Consider the following 15385-nt stretch of genomic DNA (forward strand, 5'->3'; position numbering starts at 1 on the left):
ATACACGAGAACGAAAGAGGCCGGCAAGAACCACATGTGTAATACAGAGTAAAAATTCCTTTATTGCAAAAAAAAAATGATATACATAAATATATAAATGCGAGATGCCGACATGCGGTATGCTTGCCACTAATATATATATATATATATATATATATATATATATACATACGAGATGTGTAAAAACGAACGATACTTACAAGTGAAGCGAAAACGTATTTATTGTCGCTCCGCTAGGTGAAATCAATTCAGTGGAATTAACGGTCACCCACAGGTAATGAGTTCTCGCCAATCGGCGCGGAATAAGGCGCAATCGCTGCACTTGTATTGTGCTACAGTTGTTTTGTATCCTCGACGTTGGAAGCACACAGTAATACTCACTCACTCACTACATAACTTCATTATGATCCGCTTTAGTCGAAAACGAAGACCTTCACCACACCATTCGTTCTTTGTTGATACCTATGATAAGAGTACTTTGAGCATGGCAAGTTTCGCTCGCGTACGCCACTTGCAACGGTTCTAGCACATGATATCGCATCATTTCCATTGGCCACCGTATTTTGTAGGAAAGCGTGTTTTTGGAATGACAATGTAACTTTTTAGCATACAACTTCACTAAAATAGCTATATGCGAGTAAGAAACAGAGCGTATAAGTTTTTACATTACTTGACATTGACACAGTGGATTTTCTCTTACCAAGCGATTTCTCCAGCTCGCTCCTTTGTATTCGCTTCGGGTTTTCTGTGCTGTTATTACCGCCTAATTTTACAACTATTTCATCCAGGCAATATTACACCGTCTGCAGTCTCCTTGGCAGAGTTCGATCCTTTCGTTTGCCCTGCTACATTTAACTTCTTCTTCGAACGGCTTACTACACATCTGGGCACATAACTACGACATGACCAACATTAACAGCCGCAGAAATCGTCGTTATGGTTGGAGCGCAGCTGTCGGCGCTGCCGCCGCAATCACGTATTTGCTTCTGAAGAAGTTCCTATTCACTCGCTGCTTTCGACAAGCTGAATAGCTCACAGACAGTTTCCAGGGCTTATGCTCTCCTCTACTGTGTATATTCGCCTTTGCCTGTACTATTAACGTGAAGGAGTTAAACCTGTTAATCAGCCGGGTCGTAGTTGTCGCCGACGTGACTTTTGTTCTCAACACACTTGCCAATGTCTACAATGATCCGGCGTTGTATAGAACCATTGTGCCGATGTATTGAACCACCTATTCGCCAGCATCGAGGTCGACGCAATATTCTCTAAACGCAGCGCCAGCCGCTACGCAGGAGACGTTTTATATATATCTATATATATATATATATGTGTGTGTGTGTGTGTGTGTGTGTATGTACAAGTGAGCTCTTGCTAGCTAGTTGATCGCGTGCAACAATACAACGTGACCACGATTGGTAAGCGGCGACAACGGAACAACACGGAGCAAGGAAAACAACGCTGGACTCATATAGTCAACAAGACGCCAGCCAGCTAGATAAACAGGCAGACACACGGCAGGTAGGCTCCCTTTATGAGAATGGGATACACACCGTGTGAGCGGGCTAGAAGTGTTACTGCTGAATGTGCACACACTACACACAGCCATATACATTAACGAAAAAATCAAAACAACAATAATTTCGTACTCGGCCTTTAGTACGTCTTCCATTGGGTGCTCACCTAGTAGTTGATGATGGTCGATGGCACCAGAGAGGCGCAAGACAGCTATGAGCGTGTCGGACTCGGAAGTTCTTGATGAAAGCAATCAGCATAGTTATAGGGTTGGGAACGGGACACATACTAGGACTAATACCTTCAAGCAGAAGAAATTGTAACAGTGTTGAGTATAGATATGGGTGTGTCTGTCATTTGACAATTTTTTGAGTATGCGTCAAGCTAACAGTGCATGGGTAAATGTTGAGGCAGTGCCTATATCAATGTAGTACGAGGAATAATAAGTGCGAACAGGTTTCTAGTACCAGTTTTCTGGCAACTGTACATTACTCTTTTGCATTCAGTCAGATCAATACTATTTGATATTTAATCCGTAATTCATTACACGGTCGTACAATATGCACGTTCGTTTATACACAATGCTGGCCTACGTGTTACGTGCGACAAAAGGTATACCATCGATTGTTTTCAATAATAATCAAATGGATTGTTCCTACGCCCAGTAAACGATAATAATCGTTGTCACGCACCCCTTAAACGATTCATGTCAAATAGGCTGACGTGCTAATTACAAACTTGTTTAAGAACAAAACGACTTCATTTTTATTATGCAGTTGTTCTACCAGAACTTGAACAAGACTAACAGCGAATATTGAGAATAACAAAAATTCTGAAAAAATACTGCAGCAAAGCACCACAGCACCGTACGAATGAAGAGACTGCACCTAGCAGACGACACGGCATTTGAAGAAAGGGTGATCGGAGTATTGTCTTTACCCACATAGGATTAGTAGGCTACCAGCCGATTTGCGATTTGATGTGATTCGTATGTTTTCTGACGTGTGTGACGTCTAACCCAGAAGTAGAGAGATGTACACAACCATTGTCACCTTTAATTCTAGTTTCAGGTGCCTGAACCGAGTGTCGTCATAGATCCTGTTGGAATCTAGAATACCCGTGGATCAAACAGTTACCGATGTGAGGGAAATCTACAATAAATAGCACCATAAGTATAGTATATCCCACATAAACTATATCCACCCTTAGGCGCCGTCCCTATCTGTGATCATCTCCAGTTCAGTGCTTGTGTAGTTAGAATCAATGGTCTGGCCAATAGTGAAAGTGCAACGGCTTTTTGATTTATGTGGCATTTGATGAAATAGTTCAGGATTGTTCTGTGGCGCCAAAGAAAAAGTTCCACCCGGTTACGACGCGACTTTCGTCAGGACGCGGGCCTGTCTCATTGGGGTACATCCACTAAACAGCTGGGGGTACGTACGAACCCGTGCCTTTGTTAACGAAACGAATGGGGAAAGCTGATTTTTAACGTTCTAGGCAATAAGAAAAACTGAGATTCCCAAAAAAAAAGTATGTTTTTACACAATTTGTATAGCTCGAATTAATGCTAGAGGCAAATTTTAGTTATTTTTGTAACCTGATTATGTCCACTACGCCAAACGTCATATGCATTGGAGGGGGGGGGGGGGTATCGCATTGATATGAGCAGACCACAAGCTATGGTGTCCTTTTTTTCAGTATCGGCCTTTGCTGAGTTTATGACAGAACCAAGAACCATTGTATCTTTAGCGTCGATTTCAAATAAAAACGAAATATATGGTGTGATTGTGTCCCCTGGCACTATGAGCAGAGATGAATGCACTGGTGCTCCACGTTCATACTCATTATTCTCTTGTCGGATTCTATTGATTAAGCGATGTACAAAGATATACAAAGAACACGTCCATCTGACCCATAAAGATAATCAAATATTTTTTTACTGACGTTTCAAGTAAAATATGAGCGATTTTGACTCCACTTATTCCTATTCATCTTACGATATCCTCTTTTTTAAATTATTAAAACGAATTAATTGAGTACTGGTTAGTATTTTGGCAGCTGCTTTGATGTTCAATACAGATCATTAAGGCAAACAGTAAAGCAAAAAGAGAACATAAAGACACGTCTTTATGTTCGCGCGTTATGTATACAATAGAACTGCAGTTACATACGGATTGTAAGGTTCAACTAAGGTATGCCATGGGTGCTAATTGAATTAGTTAACGCACATTGAGGTAGCAGCGGTTGATGATGTGGAAAGGAAGGTTTTTTCTTGAGTAATAGACCAAAATCTGAAAATATGACTGGGCTAATATTATGATATATCGCACCTGTCAGACCGATTTCACTGTTTTGGGTCTTTCATTTGTAAAATCGATAAACTAATATCAAAATAGTGCGCTTCATCGTTAAAAAAAGACCGTTTCAGAATGGGGATGCTTGAGGGTGTGTATCTGCTGGCCTGTTTCAATACATCACGCATACATTCTTACAAGTGGAAATTTAGATATAGATTTTCATAGTTGAAGTACTGCCATGTAATCTTAACCGAATAAGTTGGCGAAATACTCTTTAATTCATAGCAGTTTGCCATAAATAAGCAATATTCGATTGACTAACCCGCAGACAGAACCTCCTTGGTCGTCATGACGTGGTTCAACCAGTTCAACCAGATTACATCTCATGTGCAAAACTTTGCCCGTGATGTTTTCGATCAGGATGGCAATTACAGTAAGTAGTTCCTTTTGTCACTAATTTCTTTGAGAATCGCAACGAATAAGCGTTTAAAAGATTTTAGACTTTAAATCTCCGACAAAGACCATCGTCAGAACACTGTCAGAACTGTAGAAGTTTCGATACCGATTTTTTGTACCAATGTCTATTTGATAGAGAAACATTCATAATAATAGAATAAATAACAATAATTTAATAAATAATAATATATTAAATCTACTTTTCAGATTCTGGCCAGTCGTCCAATCAGGAAGGGAATTCGGCATCAGCAGCGGTTAGCGATACTTTCATGATGCGCTTCTAATATGTTCAATAATGACAGTGACTATCGTAGAACTAATAAATAACGTTTATCAATTCGAGAGATAACGTTTTCTCTATATATGGAAAACCCATGTTGCGCCGGCCAATTTTAAACATCACCTAAACAGCTTTATGCAGGCACTAACCTATGAATCATTATAGATAAATTTTATTTACTTCATGTTATTCCATACGGCGCAAGGCACTTCAAATTCAATATGTCTCTATCTACTCCAGGAAACCATCGAGTCACTTAGACAGGAAAAAACTCGTTTAGAAGACTCGCTTCTTCAGCTCGACCAACAATACCAAGAAGAGATGAGCAAAGTTATATTAATCAAGGACGAACTCCAAAACAAGCTCAAGCGAGCTGAAGGCGAACTCGAACAATATCGAAAAGGTGTTACGCCAATGGCTCCTGCGGCTGTTCACGAGGTTAGCCTCGACGACTGGGGTGATGATTGGGGCGATGGTGGAACTCCGCCAGTTGTGTTCTCTGCAAGGAGTAGCGGGGATCCGAGCCCACTCACAGCCGTGGGCTCATCTGCCGCCAAACTGGACGAAACTGCCCATGAACTTCTCGAATTGCGATCATCTCTGGAAGAGGCGCAACGACAGCTTGAAGCTGGCCAAGGTATCAAACTAGAGTTTGAAAAGCTGAAACACGAAAACAACACGCTGAAAAATCGGCTGGAGGCTCTGGAACAGGAAAATGAGAATCTCGAAGCGGAACTCGAAGGAATTCGTTCAGAGGAGGCTGTTACTAGCGGTGGTAGTGTTTCCTCAGCGAAGAAGTACGAGACGTTTTGTAAAGAGGTTGTATCGGTTTTGCTGGGAGATGCTGAACTAAGTGACGAGAAACTGTCTGAAGCGCGGGTCGGCCTGAGCGATCTTTCTGATAAGGTGCAACGATTTGAGCACAGTACAAACACAGTAGTTAAAAATCTCGAACTAATTGCAGATCAGAAAAAGACAATACTAACCGAGAAAATAGCCCTCGAAGATGAGCTGCGTTCGCTTCGGAATGTCAACGAGGAGTTGAAGACTATCCAGGGGCAACTGAAGAAGGCTACAACGGATCGTGAAGCAATAGCCGCTAAGCTAGAGAAAGCTAAAACAAGTGAAGCTATGCTGATACAACAAATCGCTGAGCTGAATGCCCGGGAGCGTGTAGCCGATGTCTCGAATCACATGGAAGTACAAACCGAGGCCGAGAAGAGGATCACCTTAATGAAGCAACAACTTGAATGTGAGCAAGCTGCGGTTCAGGAGCTACAGGCTGAGCTCGAAAAGGTACGAGCGTCCGCTGCCAACAGTGTCGAAGCAATTGAGCACGAACTCACGGCGAACAAAGAGGCATTAGTTGAACTAAAGCAGTCGCTTGCTGAATCCCTTTCTCAACTTGAAGTTGCTGCGGCCCGCGAAGCGTCGCTGACGCAAGAACTCCAAAATATCCAGGTTCTTTTAGCTGACCTTCAAAAAGAGAGTATCAGCGGTCACGACGAGGCCGCCGTTCTTCTCAAGACAACCCGTCAACAGGAGAGTAAGATTTTGCAATTGACTGGCGAGTTACAGCTGCTTCGTGTCGATGAATCAAAGCATATACAACGAGCAGAGGAACTTGAAAAGCAGGTAGAGGCGCTAAGTCAAGCTACTTTAGCTTCAGTAAATAGCCAGGAAATGGACGAAGAAATGGCAAACCTTCGTCAGAGACTAGAAACTAGCGAACAGGAATTAGAGCTGTTGCGACATAGCCGAGACAGTGTAGTAAGCGAGTTAGAAGCAGCCAAACATGAGTTGGATATGTGTCAACAGAAGCTAGTTCAAATACAAATGGAATCTGGTCAGGGACATTCGAGTACGACGGAAGAGATAACAACGTACTCGAAGCAACTTGAGGCTGCCGAATCTGAACGGCAGGAAAGCGCTAATAAATTGGCGAATGCGCAGAGGGAGCTTGAAGCGCTGCAGGTAGTACGGCAAGCCCTGGAGAAGGGTATGCAGCAGCTCAGTACCGAGAAAGAACAAATGATTGCGGTTGTGAGCGACAAGGCTCGAGAAAACAATGATTTGAAAGGACGGCTCGACGGCCTGATGAGCGCCTTGGCTAACGAGAAACAGCTCACGATTCAGTTGCAACAGCAACTCCAACAGACGCAGGGAGAGGTACAGCGACTGCAGCAGGCGCCCGCAGAGCCTCAAGCAGCCACGCCTCTACTGACAGACAAGGTAAATCTATTAAAAAGAATTCTTGTCGAATATAATGCTTTGGTGGGGTGGTATTATATAAGTGTTTCATAGCAAATAAAAAGTGGCGCCGAACATAACAACTCAAGATCTATAGAAAACGTGTAAATTTTTTCTAGTTATTTATTTAGGCTATATTCGGGAAGTATCTATCGGCTACTGCTGAACGAGCTTCTAATCAAGTATGTAAAGGGTTTAAGTGTGAACAATTTACTTTTACAAAATTTTTGATTCCATGGACTGTTTACTTATGTCTCCTTCGCTGCTAATGCTTCTAGTATAAGCAATGGTGAAAATTCTTTACTTTAATGGGTACAGCGTACATTTTGTTGCACGGCTTTTTTTTTTTTTTTTTAATAAAAATTTGTTGCTTTTTGTCGTAGATTGCCGCACTGGAAGGTGAGCAGCAAACTCTTACACGCACAATCCAGCACAAGGGACAAGAGAACGCCGAACTGAAACAACGTATACAAAAGTTACTAGACAACGAATCTCGTCTAAACGTCGATGTGCAACGATTGAGAGCGCATCTGGCCAGTGAAGATGAACGACATACCAAAGAAATACTTGCCCATGAGCATCGAATAGCCAGCTTACAACAAAAGGTAGTCATACTTGTGCAGGACAGGGATAAAAGTAGGTTTGACACTACATAATACATATTAGACGGCTCCACAAATAGTTATATGAATATACTGAGATGTGACGACCAGAACGAATAAGACCTATAAATACTTTCTCAGAGAAACACCGTAATTTTTCAAGTATTAGCCAACTGTTTTGCAATTTATGCTTTGCGTATATTTGTTATTTGCGAGCGCCAATGTACGCTAATCTCTGATGAATTTTGCGTGTGCTGTTATATAACTTGCTCGCAACGCATTGCCTTCCCGTGACTATTGCTGTATACGAAATTTCTATACAGCTCAGTGAGTTTGAGGCAAATGCGCGTTACACAGATTCGAGTGTGCAGGCTGTCACCGCAGCGGCCTCTGAACGGGTCGAAATCCTCGAAGCGGAACTGGAAACAGTTTCATGTCAGCGGGACGAAGCCTTGGAGGAACTTAGTCAAATGGAGGACCGCCTTCAGCAAAGTCAAACCAGCCTCGCTAGCCTTCAGGTTGTTCTCGAACAAATGCAGAGGGAAGCTGACAACCAGATTCGGACGGCAAAGGTCAGTGAAGCGTAAAATTCTGCCATTAAGGCAATAATCAGAAGCGCTTTTTACATTTAACCTTACTTGACAAAGCGGTGTAGCTAAAGATATACCATCGATGGTGATATCGATATAAAATAGGTTGTATGGGCAAATGTTACATGCCATAAGTACAATCATTAGAGAAATACGTTTAATATATGTATAAAATGTATCATTCGTCAGCCACCTGTCGCTGTGTTCCAAAACAAATTGCAACAATTTAATCATAAAAAAAAATTAACGTAAGCTATTTTTTGTCTTTGTTTCTTTGTAACATTTTACAGAAACAGTACGAGGCAGAGCAAAAGCGCAAAAATGAGCGAATTCTCGAGTTGGAGGCCGCGGTCGCGGCAAAAGAAGAGACGCTGTCGAATGTATCGGAAACGGTGCAAGCTACACAGCGACTCTCTGAACAACTGGAACAAAAAAACTCCGATTTGAGCAGACTTCAGCAGAAGCTAGCTGAAAGTGATGATCAGTTGCAAGCGGCGCTTAGCAAATGTCGCAAGGCTGAAGGAGCTGAAGGTCAAGTAGAGAAGTGAGTTATAGAACGTGGTCGTGTAACGCAGGCCGGCGATTATTTTTGTTGCGTGTCATTTTTCCTTCGTAATGGTATCTATTAATAAAAAAATTAACTGTGAAATTTAATTTTCATGCTTTTTGTCACGATTAAAACTTAATTCCAGTAAAGTCTGTGTATTGCTTGATAGCATGGGAGAACGAAGCACCTCAATACACAACAGGTATCTAGGCAGGTAGACCTTACTTGAACAAAGACCAAAGTAATACTTCTCTAAACAACCCAATGCTTATCATTGTATTTCTTTTAGGCAGTTGATCAAGAACATGTTACTCGGATACTTCACGGCTCCGGCTGACAAAAAGAATGATGTCCTTCGATGTATTACCGGCTATTTGGAATTTAGTGAAGGTGAGGCTCGCAAAACTGGGCTGGGAAGTGGTCAAAGAGGATTTCTCGGTATTTTCGGTGGAGGTCAACAATCAACCAGTTCCGGCAACGACCCGAATGACGTAAGTGCATTAAACATATTTGCAGACGAAGACTAAAAGTTAAAAAAGTTACTCTAGGTGTGTGTCTGTGGTGTATTTGGTTGTCAAAAAAGGATTGACCGTTTTTTAGCCAGTTAGCTTAATCCGGTATCTCAGCTAACATAAGTCGCATCAGGTCGGGTAGAAGGCTTTGAAAATAAATTGAATGTCTGCAAAAATTCATTATTTGCTATTGCTGTTTTACGATGAAGGCACAAATGCTCCCCAAAGCCATAAAAAAATTGATGCTTGTAGTAAATATGGGATACCGGAAGGAATAGCGTGAAGATGGTTCTGTGGCTTTCATTCTAAAAATTTCGATGTGAAAGATAATTTCTTATAGTGATTGTCCAATTACAAAAAAAGTTGATGAAATTATGCAACACGTAGGCAGCCATGAAATCATGAAGGACTAAACATCCACCACTATCCAGTTTCAAACCGTTAAATTAGTTGACGAAAGCTGGCTCCAAAACGAAGCTGGAAGTTTGGACGCTACATGAATCGATACAAAAGAATTTATTCGATTGTATTTCCATCTGTGAAACTATACAGATACGTAACGACATTGTTGCATTTCTGCAAAGCAGTTAAGTAGAGTTGATAAAAAATAAATCACATACGACAATAATGTGCAAATAAAGAAAAGTAAAAAAATGCTTTTTATAAAATGTGGCAAAGCCCAGACTGGTGCCAAAATGTTATACTATGTGTCTGGTGTGTTGGGAAGAAAATCGTGCATTAAAGCTTGCTTTGTCAGGCAAAACAGTTGATTCGGACCTTTAGTAACAACAACTAATAGGATTACAATAAGCTACTGAAAGAAATTAACTGGAACAAGTGAGCAGAAAAGGCGCCGTTCCCATTATGACAATGTCAAGCAGTACAAATCTTTAAGCAATCGGCAATTATTGAGAGAAATTCATTGGAAAATTTTAGTGCATGCGTCGCACAGCCCGAATCCTGTATCATCAGGCAGATATCTACTTCGGTCCCCGCAGATCTGCCACAGATAAAAGTACTTGCTTTAATTTTGCTTAAAACCGCGAGTACTTTTTCGACAGCCTAGCGTAACTTTTTCGAGCTGCATGAAACGGATTCTTATATTGATAACAACACCGCTGCAAGTTACCGCTGCCAGTTCAGTTTTTGTTTCTTCTTCAACAAAGTTCAAACACCATAACAATAAAATCCCCCCCCCCCTTTGTTTCTTATCGTTCCACAGTCGTTTACCAACCAGTTCATTGCATTTCTCGAAAAGGAGTCCATGCCCAACGCCCCGCTCAAACTTCCCACTGAGCTTAATGCAACGTCGCACCAAGACAGCCGTTTACGAAAGGTGATTTCTTCATCATTACCGCCGGACCAGCAGCTGCCACGTCAGATGGCTTCTTCCCCCTATCGGCATCCACCCACAGACAATCCTTTATTTAGCCATCTGCCACAGCAGCAAAGTACAGTTTCATCGACAGGCGACACCACTTCGATGGTGACATGGGCACCTTCGCTTGCGGGAAGCAGTAGGGAGTCTACCGCTTCTGAGCCTGAAATGCTCCGCGAACTCCTCGGACAGGCCCCGTCTTCGTCGCTGTCATAGTCGGTAATAGAATTATTAATGGGATGCGCTGATCAGTAAGGGACCGGAAGAACAGTGAAATATGAAGCTAAAGAGAAGTTAGGTGAAGAACGGAGAAACACTGAGAAGAATGTGAGGAGCTGTAACGAATAAGGTCGAATTTGTGGCGTTTTTCGAAGTGTATGATATATATGATGTATTGTTGTTAATATAAGGTGAACAGGAATCATGAAAAATGTGTTTCGGATGTTCGACATGGCGAGTCCTGACCATGAGAGACAAACCGTTTCAATGAGTGGAGAGAAGTCAACCAAAGGCACCAATAATTAATGCATAGGCGGAGATAACTGGAAGGATTTTATCAGGCAGTTGGTTATGATCCGGTTAAGGAGATTGAACTGGACTGAATTGGTATGTGTTATACCTTTTTTAAGCGTTAAATATGTTTCTAGTTAATGGTACAAACAACAGTTCAGAGCAATAATGATTTCTCTTTGAATAAGAAACAATGAATTCGTCGAATGATTGTGCTGTATTTCCCTTAAAAAATCGATTTTTGAGATATGATCAACGTCAGTTATGGAAAGGCGCTATTTACCGGAGGTCTGAAACACAAACAAGACAATGAGCATTTGACGTCACTGAATTTGTGCTGAGATAACAGTTTCGAAAATCAATTTTCCCTCGCAACCTAATGGACCGCAGGGATGAGTTTAGGTACTAGTTAGGATACTAATTGTTTACGTCCGAAAAAAGCATTGATAGAGATTATAGTAAATTAATCACACGCTTTTGAGCATGTTTTAGTTCTTTGAAGGAACGAGTTCCAGCGCCGAATGGGTTAGTGATTATTGTGCTAGAACGCAAGTGTTAGATTTACTTACTGCTTTTAATTTATAACTAGGTAACTCGTAAGATTGACACAATAAATAAAATTCCACAACAACTCACGAACAGTATGTTACGACAGTGTCAGTTTATCAAGCTCGGCATTGCTTTACCCAGCTCTATATATCTAATAATACTGAGTGTAGTGTTAGCTTCGTCATAAACCAACGACGCTGCATGATTTCCGCGAGTGTTAATTTTGTTAAGAGAGCACAGGTGCCGCATACACAGACTACGATCCTTCAAGAAGTACCCTGACAGCGCATGTAAAACGATAGTTGAAATTGTGGGGGGGGGGGGGGGACGACTTACGTTAATAACGCCCACCGTAGAAAAGCTGCAAGCAAACAATACAGACGTGACGAGCTGTAAGTTGGCTACTATAGTTAGTTCAAAGTGATATCGAATTCACCAGTGAGAAACGAGCGGCGAGGTCAAGAACTAACAGTAATGATCATGATACTAAAAGGATGGATTTTACTGCTTAGGCTTTAATACCGCTGCTTCTACTATTAATAATCTTTTGATTATTTTAGGTTGGACGACATTCATTAAAGCTGGCCAGATTGAAGAAGTGTCGAATAGACGTCAATTGATAAGTAAATAAACCAATGAAAAATACATAGATAAGTGAATAAAATAAAGTTGATTAGGACTAAGTAAAATTGGTGTTCATTAACTGGAGAGAAAGTTTTTACAGATATTTGAAATTTTTTGTTTTTCTAAGTAATTCAAATATGTGGAAATATATCCTGTATATAAAGTAGGTATTTATATTTTTCTATGCATCATGAGCTAGGTTGGTGATGGCGACTGGAACATCTACTTAAAATCTACTTCACAGCGATCCTACCTAATATTCGTGATTTCCAAAAATATATATTGGTAAAACAACCTACGCTCGGTTTCGGACCTAAACCGCATATGTGCCCGTAAGTTTAGTAGACAAACTCGATACTACTGCGCTATTGCCGGAACCAAAAAGGTATGCCTAATATTGTCCTCTTCTTCCCACCCAACAAATTTAAAATTTTAACTGCGAAAAAATTAACGAAGCTTCGGAAAATGCAGTGTTGTTCCACAGATTTTCAACAATCACCAACATGTTTCATAATATTTAGATTATTTATAATACTAATAATATCAGCTTATCGTGAAGAACATAAACATACGTCCATAAAAAATACATTTTCTAAATGCAAAGGAATTAACGCGTCAATGATTCCATGTATAGTGAACTGTCCCGGTTGCTAGAATTGAATAAATCGTAACTAGACTGATTTAATTCGAAGTGGCCCAAAAACAAAAAAACAGCTATGTAGAATGACTCATCGTTCGTTCTTATTTTTCTCATCAAAAAATACATATATTAAATGATTACACACTGAAATAATCTAACTTGATCAGTTCTCCAGTCTGATAACGATGCTATTAAGAAAGCCTCTATTCCTAAGAATAAGTGAACACAGGTAAGTTAGTAATGCTTCTTTGTGTAAGCTGGCTAAATACAACTTTGAAATTGACTTATCAGTCAGACAGCCTTTTTTGATTATTCAATAATCATGTCAATCAATCAATGATCAATAATAATAATTAATCAATAATTTTGAAATTCCGTAATAATGACAATAGATATAGGATATATCCCTTTGAGACAAACCGTTAGTGATGTCTGCAAATCACTACAGACAGCGATAGTCGTTTAAATTTAAAGACTCACGGGTTTATCCTATTATTGACGAGTGAATGAGCACAAATGAAACCACCGATTAAATTTTTTTTTGGTTTATTGCAACGTCAGCAATGATTCCTCATATGGGAATCTGGGTGAATGAAATTGTGAGTACTGTTTCAATAAAGTACAAAGAAATGTTTGATTTTTCGAAAAATTCTCGATATAAGTTATTAGGTTATGTAGGATAAAGATGGATTCATTTAGGCCGGCTATTTGTCGTAGCTGACGCACGTCCACCCATTACCCTTGACACTACAAAAGTAACTGACGAGAAAGGAAATCTATTTCTAGAACAGAACCACAAAAATATCATGGTGTGGATAAAACGGATAAGAAATTAATCATCAGATTCTAAGCTATTGTTCGAAGCTTTCGCATCAGACAATGACAATGGCTTTTCTTTAATTGCTTGAAATTTAGGGTTTACATTGCGGCCAGCTTTCATGGCAAGAATTCGGGCAAGATTTCCCTGAAACAAACCCACATTTAAAAAACTTTATTACATGCCTGTTTTTATCTAGATACAGTTTACTAACTAAAAACACCAGTTTTGTCCCAGCTTGTTCGTATCAGTATATATAGATACATATAATACGTCTAATCTCGTATTAGGGACGTACAAGGAATCCTTAACCCTTCTACACATACGATTATCACGAAGGATCCACTGTTGCTTTCATACAAGCGACGATGCGCGCCGTCTTTTGAGCCAAAACATGTATCTCCCTACCGTGATAATAGTAATTAGCCTGATGCAATGTGAAGGGTCATACTAAATTAATTTCACCGTCAGTGAATATCAACACCTAACCCCAGGATTGATTTCCTTGGTTTCATATTCGCAGATATCCTGAACACCCTAAGTTCGATAGATTATATGGATATCGTCTACATTATTACATATTTTCTAGTGTTTCACGTAAATGGCACTGTCTTTTCCTACCAGAAGCCTTCGGTCGGGTAAATCGGTCTTGCCCTGAGAAGCCAAGTTTAAGACAGGCTACGGAGTTGACAGTTGCACCTCGCCGATAGCAAGTCTGTCGTCATCCACATTAGTGTGGGTTATAACAGCTGTATGAATTCCTCTCATGTATCATTGGTCCCGTTTGCTGCAGGTAACAATCATTAATTGTCGTGCAAGTCCACTTATCGTTTGGACTCCAAAACAGAACAGTGGTAGTTAGCTGCGATGTCTATGAAACTCACTATTACATATTCAGGTTCTCTTTACTCTGAGCTTCGGTTGTCGGCTCATCGATATCCGCTACCGATGTTTGATCACGGCATCTCACCGACCAATCAGTCCGTCATTCCCTGTGGCTATTTCCAATTAGATCAGTTTTGAAACTGTGCGCTCACCTTGACCGGGACTTCGAAGTCGAGACTATCTAACTGGAAGAATCTGCTCGATGGTCCCCGTACAAAAGCGCGGTTAGCATAGACACTCTGCATGCCTAATGCGCAGATTTGCCCAAGTTGCTCGGCTTCAGCTAATTCTTACCTGTTTTACTACTCTACGTAGCTTGTTCATATAATGCGACGGATTCAACCTAGGCGACCTAAATCGCGTGCATTTATGCCAATGTTATTACCAGAAAATAAAGAATGCACTTCGTTTTCGTTTATTGAGGAACTAAAGCGGCAACACAATTGTAGCTCTGTACTCTGTGCAATAGAAGTAATAATATTTTCTGTCGAAGTTCAAAGCCATTCGTACTTGATCTGATTTTTATTTCGAGCTCGAGTTCGAAGAGAAGAGCCATTTGGCTGGAACCCCGCACTTTGATCACACCTCAAATTCTAATGCGATAAGTGTCGAAACATCCAAGAAACAACGAGATCGATCCAGTTTCAATGGGATGGAACATCTTTTCGTATTGACTGAGATGGCTTTCATGTAGCCATATAGGAAGCAATAAGCGTTTTATTTTTTCGGTGAAGTATCGAAGAGCGTGCGCACTCATAAAACATCCTCGGGCATTCAAACTAGCATCCCCTAATCTGTACGAGCAGTTCACAACCTACATTTGTACGAAGTTAGCTTAGAATGTGTAGTTGGAAACCTTGGCTATTTGCGGGATAAAAACATGCATCTAGAGTAATGTTTACTTAGCCATTGCTACTGTGCTCGGAAAATGCTTTA

General features: G+C 40.6%; 2 protein-coding genes across 10 annotated transcripts in view; one reads left to right on the top strand and one right to left on the bottom strand.

Moving 5' to 3' along the window:
* The window catches only part of SCAP (SREBP cleavage activating protein), a 22400-nt gene extending 21207 nt beyond the window's left edge, over nt 1-1193 (bottom strand). Inside the window, exons 1-2 of one of the 2 annotated variants that reach the window (XM_022840364.2) lie at nt 701-1193; nt 201-462 (exon numbers count right to left, since the gene is read on the bottom strand). The gene's annotated coding sequence lies outside the window, so the exon portion shown is untranslated. Of the gene's footprint in view, nt 1-200; nt 523-700 lie in introns of both variants that reach the window. The other variant, XM_022840354.2, reaches the window with a different exon arrangement.
* Nucleotides 1194-1431: 238 nt separating this feature from the next.
* On the top strand, nt 1432-12172 carry LOC111264460 (uncharacterized). Of its 8 annotated transcripts, none has more exons than XM_022840435.1 (12): nt 1432-1518; nt 2577-2652; nt 2838-2945; nt 4138-4242; nt 4473-4519; nt 4786-6777; nt 7179-7400; nt 7721-7969; nt 8278-8531; nt 8824-9025; nt 10269-11030; nt 12044-12172. In XM_022840435.1, the coding sequence occupies exons 4-11, from the start codon at nt 4158-4160 to the stop codon at nt 10638-10640; spliced, it is 3423 nt and encodes a 1140-aa protein (XP_022696170.1). In that variant the 5' UTR covers nt 1432-1518; nt 2577-2652; nt 2838-2945; nt 4138-4157; the 3' UTR covers nt 10641-11030; nt 12044-12172. The 8 variants fall into 8 exon arrangements, with proteins under 8 accessions (XP_022696170.1, XP_022696134.1, XP_022696162.1 ...); XM_022840399.2 differs by lacking the exon at nt 1432-1518 and adding an exon at nt 1811-1910; XM_022840427.2 differs by lacking the exon at nt 1432-1518 and adding an exon at nt 1922-1968 and having other exon boundaries at nt 2583-2652.
* Nucleotides 12173-15385: the final 3213 nt, after the last annotated feature.

The sequence above is a fragment of the Varroa jacobsoni genome, unplaced genomic scaffold (assembly GCF_002532875.2).
Source record: "Varroa jacobsoni isolate VJ856 unplaced genomic scaffold, vjacob_1.0 scaffold_96, whole genome shotgun sequence".
Taxonomy (NCBI): domain Eukaryota; kingdom Metazoa; phylum Arthropoda; class Arachnida; order Mesostigmata; family Varroidae; genus Varroa; species Varroa jacobsoni.

Excerpts from the sequence above, each read along its gene's own strand:
- LOC111264460 (XM_022840435.1), top strand. The coding sequence starts at position 4,158 with ATGACGTGGTTCAACCAGTTCAACCAGATTACATCTCATGTGCAAAAC. Across the intron at positions 4,243-4,472 it reads CGATCAGGATGGCAATTACA|ATTCTGGCCAGTCGTCCAAT; the intron begins GTAAGTAGTTCC and ends TCTACTTTTCAG. Across the intron at positions 6,778-7,178 it reads CGCCTCTACTGACAGACAAG|ATTGCCGCACTGGAAGGTGA; the intron begins GTAAATCTATTA and ends TTTTTGTCGTAG.